The sequence below is a fragment of the Raphanus sativus genome, chromosome 2 (assembly GCF_000801105.2).
Source record: "Raphanus sativus cultivar WK10039 chromosome 2, ASM80110v3, whole genome shotgun sequence".
Taxonomy (NCBI): domain Eukaryota; kingdom Viridiplantae; phylum Streptophyta; class Magnoliopsida; order Brassicales; family Brassicaceae; genus Raphanus; species Raphanus sativus.
This window is the reverse complement of record NC_079512.1, coordinates 35,773,771-35,782,155: the sequence shown is the minus strand read 5'-3', so window position 1 is coordinate 35,782,155 and position 8,385 is coordinate 35,773,771. Positions and strand designations below refer to the sequence as shown.

Here is an 8,385-nt window from a genome sequence, read left to right as displayed (position 1 = left end):
GAGTTCCCAACAAATCACCATGACGATATATATAACCGCCCACGTCTTGTAAATCTCCTTCTAATGTCATGGTTGTGTCCGCACATGTAGCTTTGAATATATCTGCTAGGGGTGGGCAAAAAACCCAAACCGAACCGAACCGAACCAACCAAACCGAAGTTAAACCGAACCAAACCAAACCATACTCTTTATGTAATCCAATTGGTTTATGTTTTACTCAACCCGAACGGTTTGGTTTGGTTTGGGTTTAAACCGAACCAAACCGAACCAAACCGATAATCCAATATATATATAGTAAAAATATATATGATATATATATATATATATATATGTATTAACATATTGTAAATTTTAGTTAAAATTTCGTTTTTCATTTTTTCATAACTTCCATATCTTTAAAAAAAATATAAATACAATTCAAATAATACTATTATATATAAAATCATGTAGCATAAGTTTTTATATTCTCACTCTATCATTTATGAGTTGATTAGTTTTTAATAAAAGTATAAAACTAATGCCTTCATATTTTATAACCAATCCGAACTACACCGAACCAAACTAGACCATAATAATGTAAACCGAACTAAATCTAAACCAAACCGAACTGAACCGAACCGAATTAAATCCAAACCGAACCCAAACCAAAGCTACTTTGGTTTTAATTGGTTTGAGTTTTATAAAACCCAAATTACCCAAACCAAACCGAACCCAAACCGAACCCGAAATTAAACCGAAATGCCCACCCCTAATATCTGCAGTATCCTCCTAAAGCAATCACATGTAGCTTTGAATATATCTGCAGTATCCTCAAGCAATCACAAAATATATTACGATTCAACAGTCCAATAATGGTTTCACATACCATGACTGTGTTGAGCTATTATGTATCACAATCTCTAACTGTATACACATTATCATTTTGGTTTACAAAAGAAAAAATGCTCGAATGATTCAGGGAGGACAATGTTCAGGAGATTCAGAATTAGTTAAAAAATCTCTCACCAAGCTTTGAAACGCATTTTGTGTATATTATTTATTGACGCAACTGTTTAATTCTCCAGATAAAGAAGTCAATGGTTATCTGCTTATTGAACCCTCCTAATTCGATGCTATTTTAAGACTTTCGGCAACATTTGCATCCATAAATTCTTGGTAGAGGACAATATATCAGAAATTCAGAAAGTTATGGATAAATGAACGCAGAACTTCATTCCCTCGTGAAGTTCCCAATTAGTGTTTGGAAAAGGATATTATAGTTCTTGTGGCAAACCAAACTTTAGTACATGGCTAAGTTAAAAATCAACAGTCCAACAGTCCACAACAGGTTTAGGCACAAAAGGGTCGCAACTGTTAAATCCAACTAACAAGCAGTCCACTCTTTTGTTAATTACGAGATCGACCAATTTCATCTCGGACAAGGCATCTCCATCAACCAGCTTCAAAGAACCGAACATAACTATTTTTGATCCAAGTGTTCCATATGATTTATGTTCAATCAATCAAAATACGATCGGGACCAAAAGAAGCTAAAAGGTAGATTAGCAAACAAGCGATTTAGCGGATAATTTTAGAGGCAAAACTATATGAAAAGTGTGCCTCCACGTTTATACACCGCGATTCAATCTATGCCTCGATGACTAGCATTATTTTCGTTGTGTACTCTTGAAAACAAGCTAAAGGTGAGTGAGGCATTCAATCAAAAAAACTGTTCCTTTCCTTCAGAACATCAAACAAACGACAAAATCAAAAAGGCACCCAGAAAGAAAGACGAGAATCAAAACAATGTACAGAAATGCAAAACAGAAGCTGACGATGAGAGATATGTTTGCAGAAGAAGGTGACTTCATTATATAGGGTTCCTGTAAAAACCCTAATAAAAATGCAGTTGAACCTAACTGGACCTCAGATTTAATTCCTTGGGCCTTAACTAAGAGCCCATAAGTGTAGTAGCTGTTATCAAATTGCTATCAAAATACCCTTCCTTTTTTGGTATACAGAAATTCGTTTTAAAACTTTTAGAGAAATCAAACAATCATCCAGGTCAAGTGCCTGTAACCAGCCCATTTTGCAGCAAGCCGAACCCCAATAGCCAATGCAACAGCCAACAACGGCACTGGTGGCGCCTTCCCCAACCTCTGTCTATCTTCTTCATCTGCAGACGAGGAGGTCTTAGTTGAATTGTGACGCATAGCTAGAGCCAGAAACCCTGCGATGACCACAACTCTCACCCAAGGCTCCCCAACTCCCGCCAGAACAGCTGCACAAGGTAGCGCCGAGGTCACATGGTCTCTCTTCTTCACCAACCGGGAATATCCATACAAACCCACCAACACAGTCCAGAAGAACGGCTCTGAGATATAGCTATGCACTGCCGCGTACCCCAAGAGACCCGCAAGAGTAACCAAATACGGCTGCTTGCTGATCGAGTTCGGAGCAACTGTTTCTCCTATCGCAAGCACTGATGACGCAAGAAGGATCACCGTGGTTAACTCCCTCACAGGTGTGTAAGCCACGATCCCGGAGTAGAACCCCCGGACGCTGTAGATTGCAGTCTCAACGAGAGCGATGACACAAGTGATGGGATCGCCTATAAAGTGGAAGACGAATGCCAATGCAAAATTCGAAAGGTCTCTAAGTAATGTAACGATAGAGAAAACAGCATTTCTCCAGTTGGATAGCTCAAACAAGACTGCTCTCCACGCATACACCAGAAACGCTAACGCTGCAACAGAAGATAATATACAACCTGATGGTTACTTCATATATAAGCAAAGATCATATGTTTTGTCCCCTAATCCAACTACGCAACAAAGTATCAAAGAAACCTCAAACTACTAATGCTACAAGTTCAAATGCTAAACCGGTTCAAATACAAAAAAAAATTAGTGAACCGGAAGTGAAAACGGTGTCGTACCAAGAAACCAAGGCCATCTAATAGGACTGTCTCTTGAGCTTCTCTGGTCAAGTATCTGAATCTATCAGGCATCGTGCTCTCTCGCCTCGGGAATCGCTCCGCATCATCAACTACCTCACCGTTGTGTGCATTTTCTCTCTCGCACCTCGTCGAAACCCTAAGTCTCACAGTCGGGAACTCACCACGGAGGCTCGCGCCGGCATTCAAAAACTGTGGTGGAGCAGACGTAAGCTTATTAAGCTCCATTAAGTTGAGAAACACGGGACAGAGAGGGGAAACTGATAGCAGGAATGGGAGAATTTCGGGAGAAGGAAGATGAAGAGAGAGCGTAGAACGTCATCGTCATCGTCTTCTTCCTCGAGCTTCTTTCTCCAAGAGCAATAGAAAATAGCTTTAGCAAGTGTTAACATTGGGCTTTACGGCCCATTAAATAAAGTATTTTTTAATTGTAGCTCTATGTCCTAACTCTGGGGGAGGACGAGTATCTGCGTACGGAACTCACCTATTTTAAAACAAGCTGAAAGCTCGTAGAGCCTTGGTGAAGATGAAGGAAGCTTGGTACAGAACTTGAAGAAAATGGCAGCCATTCCTTAAAATTGGAATCTTAGTATGAACTTCCCTTAGTATGACATATATAGGATGGGAGGAACACTGGTTAATTAATGGCTAGCTTACTGTTCAGGCTTTACTTGTACAAGAGGTGAAATCACTACTCCTTTCCATTGAGTCACACGTACCACTTTATTCTCATCACTGTTGCCCTAAAAATTTGCAGTTTCTTGGCTCTTCTTCCCTGTCCTGGTCTTGCTATATACGAAGATTGCATTAAAATAGACACCAACCTTGCATCACTAGATGATAAAAAGATAGTCCCAGAAATATCCTGAAGCTTTACGAGTCTTCTGTTGTAGGTTATAGTCAAGACGTGGAGTTGTGCAAGGATTACTACTCCTTGGAGATAACCATGTTTTTTTCTGGTAATTATGGCAGATGGGAACATCTCAGAGACTGTTTTTCAGGAAAAAGAAAACATCATAGACGGCCAATGGTGTCTATTGGTGCACAAGAGAAACTCTAAAAGAATCAGCGGTTTTCGGAATTGGATCTCATTTAGTGTAGCTACTTTTTGAGTTTTTTGATCCATTGGAATTGCGTTCAATGTTTAAAATTAAATACTAGGTTCTCATATCATATTTTTCTTGTGACAACTTTTAGCCGGTGTTAGAAAAACATGTAACCCAACTTTTTGTTAGTTGATGACTATAAAAGCATGCAGATTTAAATTTAACAGTGTACCAAATAAAGAGCTCAGGGCTTTTTGGACAATATGAAGAGAGATGTCTCTATTCCCATATGTCCCATCTCCAAAAATCACAGACCGTAGTAGCTGGCCGGTGCCATTTGACATCTTCGTCTCTCAAAGCTGTCAACAGCTAGCTACAATTAAAATAAACAATTACTTAAAAATATAAACTTTATTTTTTCTTCCACCACTAGCAAAAAAAAATCAAAGACATGCACTACTCACTCGGGCATGCTCGTCTGCATGTTCTTCTAGGAAATCAACTTTTTTTTTAACTTTTCCAACTGCTCCATTCAACGACCCATAAGATAACAAGTAGATATAACAGTTTCAGAATTTTAAATATTAAATGCAACAACCAAGTAGTCTCTCTAAAAGACATTTTTCATTAGTAAAAATGTTTGGTTTTCTTCTAAGCTTTGACGTTGCTGGTGAAATCGACGCAGGTCTGGCAAGAACAATCAGAGAAACGGCATAACTCGCAGCCAAAGCAGACGCAAGAAGTGCAGCCTTTGCAAGTCGGTGAACGTGTGCAGCCTTTATACACTTTCCTGCTTCCTCTCTCTTCCTCTGCCTCACATGTTATCCTGCAACCCACCATTTATATTATTTCAATTTTAAAGGCCATGACCAAAACAAAATATAGAAACCTTACTTGTCGTATGGAAAGTCTGAGCATTTCCAGTTTGGATCAGCCATTGCGTTGTGGTGCAAGCGGCATTCGTCTCTGCTCCTCAACCTGAACCTCCTCTCTTTGCCGCATTCGATGCACCCAACAAACTCATCTCTGTGGAATACTTTCGTGCCTTGTGATCTGTTTGATCTGTTCAACTTCTTTGATGATTCGTTGTAGTATTTGAGCAATACTGTCTTTGACAATGGAACTTTTTCTCCTCCAATGATAACCCACACATTGTTCTTCCACTTCCTAGCCGTTTCTCTGCCAGAATGCTTCTCGAATGCAGCTGGTGTTAACTTGTCTACAGTCAAAAAACTGTACATGTCAGCATATTTAAGAAAGATACTAGAGATTGTAATGGTACAAGCTAACATTGGCAATGAAGTTGTTGCATCAAACTTTGACATCAAGAGTCCATTAAGTGAGGAGAGGAATATCATATGTCAATAAAGCCCACGACTTTGGCCACTAACGAAGAGACCCATCAGCCAAGACATGACAATGAAGCAAATCATTTACTTTTATTTTACAAGGATGGATCTAGCTAGCATACACTAAGAGTCATTGACTTGTTCAACCATAACCATAACCATAAGACATATGGTAACTAGTTTTATTTTTTTTGGTAAGAAAGAAAGAAGCATACTTGTTGATTCAGATGTAATCACGCTAAAGACTTAAACTTTAGTCATCTTAGCATAGGCAGAGAGACCAACCAGTAAAGCAAATGAAAAGAATACGACACAACCTAAAGAAACAACAAACCCTCGTTGCTGCCTTAAAATAGTAGAAGCCATAAAAAGAGAGAGAGAGAGGCATCAACGTTAAATCTCACACACATTCACATGTAACATGCACATAAATCAAAACCCATTTTGCAGAAAAAAGCAAACAGACTGAAACGAGAGCAAAAAAAAGGAGAGACCTTCGTCACAGCCAGGCGTGCATTCACAGGTGATTTCGAGATCGCCGTTGGGGAAAACCCTAAGCCTAGCAACGGCATCGCCGTAACGGTGACTAGTACAACCACACATGACCTCAACGTAACCGCCACCAACGTTGACCCCACTCATCTCTTGTAGCTCCTCTTCCTCGAACAACGTAGACCCACATTGCATCTCCTCCTCCTCCTCCACCACACTCGACGACATCTTTATCTATCTCCTGGAATCCTCTCTCCGGTTTATAGCGTATGAGAGAAAGGGGAGAGAGAGAGATGAGAGAAGGAAAGGCCTCGTTTTGGGGTATAAAAGGAAAGCCCTAAAGGAGCACGCATCTCAAAAGCGTGAGTGAGAGAGAGATCTGATATCAAAGCAAAAGCTTATTAAGGGGCTTTTTGGGAGAAGAGAGAGATTAATAACTTAGAAAGATAGTTTCTTTGGCCTTTTGATTTTGGGGTTACAAATAAAGATGTGAGCTTTTTTTATTTTTTGGCGGATGCGTTATTAGCTGGCCAACAAAACAAGACTCGTGGGGGCATGGGTCCTGTTAAACTATACTACTATTATAATATTATTATCTGTATCATAATAATGTACATTATATATATATAACCTACATAACAGTGTGAGGCTATGAGAATGTCTATGGCCGATAAGAGCAGCAGAGGCGGTGCCGTGAGAGATAGCTTTTTGACAAGACACATTAGAGGAGGGAGGGAGGGAGGGAGGAGAAGAATAAGAGGTTGAGGAATAGGGTTGTGTCAAGTGTTTCAGGTCCTCTCTTTTTCTCTTGCTTTGTACTTCTTTGTTCACACTTTATCTGCCTTCTCTTGGAGGTTCTGCAGATTCTTGGGCTCTTCCCTTTTCCTCAGGATTCATCGATAACCGAGTCATTTCTCCCCCAATGGCCATTTGTTTTCTTTAGTAGATGTTTAATAGATGTATAAAGTTTGGGTCTTTAGTTGAAAAACAAGTTATAAATCAAAACTACTTGTCATAGTTGTAACATTTATCTATCTTATTAAAGCTGAAGTACAATTTCGGTGTGTTTGGATACTTGGATAAGAGTTTAAAAAGGAAGTTTGTTTGGAAACATGGATAACAATATTAAATGAGAATTGTTTGGAAAAAGGAATAGCAGTATATTTACTTTCTTTTATTTACAGACTTAGTCATTGCATTTATAAAAAATTATGTATTTCCTTTTTGTAATTTTTTTATTTACAGATTTTACCACTACATTTAAATTCAATTGAAAATAATTAATTATAATTCCAAACTTATCTAAACAAATTGATGTCTCCATATATTGATCATTATTAATATGTAAAATTACTATTAAAAAACATTTCACTTATTTTAACCAAACACATAAAAATATATATATATTTTTTTTACAAAATCAGTTAGACATAAACATTCGGATACCCATTTAGGTACGAGACGTTTCTTTCGGATATAGTTTTTTGGGTTTTGAAATTTCTTTTTAGTACTTCTTTTTGTGTTTTCTTTATTTATAGATTCTACCATTGCATTTAAAATTAATTTAAATTAATTAATTAAAATTTCAAAATTATCTAAACAAATCGATATTCATATATTGATCATTATTAATATTGTAAAAATATTAGTAAATAAAAATTTATATTTAACTTCATTTATCCAAACACATAAAAATATTTTCTATTTGTTTACAAAATCAGTTAGGCATATACATTCATGTATCCATTTAGGTACGGGTCGTTTCTTTCGGGTATATATTTTTTGGGTTTTGATATTTCTTTTAGGTACTTCCTTTTTGTATTTTTTATTTACAGATTATACCACTGCATTTCAAATCAATTAAAATTCATTAATTACAATTCCAAAACTTACTGAAACAAATCGATATTCATATATTGATCATTATTAATATTTTACAAATATTACTGAATAAAATTTTATATTTCACTTAATTTAGCCAAACACATAAAATATTTTTTATTTGTTTACGGAATCCGTTAGAAATAAATATTTGGGTACCCATTTAGGTACTGGTCAATTTTTTCGGGTATAGATTTTTTTGGTTTTGATATTAGGCCATTTTTGGATATAAATTTATGTGTGAGTTTCAAATTGAATCCCCCGGGTCTGTATGAATTTTGTTCTAATGTATAGGAAACTAAAAATGTTCAAATAACGAAAGTATTTGAAAATGATTTATATTTGAACAAAATATAATGGCTGCACATAACAAAATATTAATATAAAAATACTGTATACTTGCATTCAAAATCAATTTTTTTAACAACAAACTACACAAATATTTTTATTTGTATAAAAAATGAAAATACAATAATTTAATTAATATAGAAATATGTCACATTGTTTAAACAAAATATCAATATTAAAATATTATACATTTTGCGTTCTAAAATTATTTATTTTAGTAACAAGCCAAATAAATATATTTATTAGAGAGAGAATAAAACAAAGCCAAAAACACATAGTTTACGAGAAATACTCTATATGTCGAACTTATTATAAAAAATATTTTACTAAAATA

General features: G+C 36.3%; 1 protein-coding gene and 1 pseudogene across 1 annotated transcript; both read right to left on the bottom strand.

Annotated features, from left to right (window-relative positions):
* Positions 1-1,048: 1,048 nt before the first annotated feature.
* LOC130508157 (uncharacterized) lies at positions 1,049-4,219 on the bottom strand (annotated as a pseudogene).
* Positions 4,220-4,373: 154 nt separating this feature from the next.
* On the bottom strand, positions 4,374-6,278 carry LOC130508158 (protein ULTRAPETALA 1-like). Its single transcript, XM_057003433.1, has 3 exons — positions 5,825-6,278; positions 4,876-5,200; positions 4,374-4,807 (listed from the first exon to the last, which is right to left on the bottom strand). Exons 1-3 carry the CDS (start codon positions 6,048-6,050, stop codon positions 4,633-4,635), a joined length of 726 nt encoding a protein of 241 aa, XP_056859413.1. The 5' UTR covers positions 6,051-6,278; the 3' UTR covers positions 4,374-4,632.
* Between the last annotated feature and the right edge of the window lie 2,107 nt (positions 6,279-8,385).

Bases quoted from the DNA above. Each gene is read 5' to 3' on its own strand.
- LOC130508158 (XM_057003433.1), bottom strand. From the start codon at position 6,050: ATGTCGTCGAGTGTGGTGGAGGAGGAGGAGGAGATGCAATGTGGGTCT. The intron at 5,201-5,824 runs GTCTCTCCTTTT...TTTTGACTGTAG, and splicing joins CACGCCTGGCTGTGACGAAG to ACAAGTTAACACCAGCTGCA. The intron at 4,808-4,875 runs GTAAGGTTTCTA...GGTGGGTTGCAG, and splicing joins TCAGACTTTCCATACGACAA to GATAACATGTGAGGCAGAGG.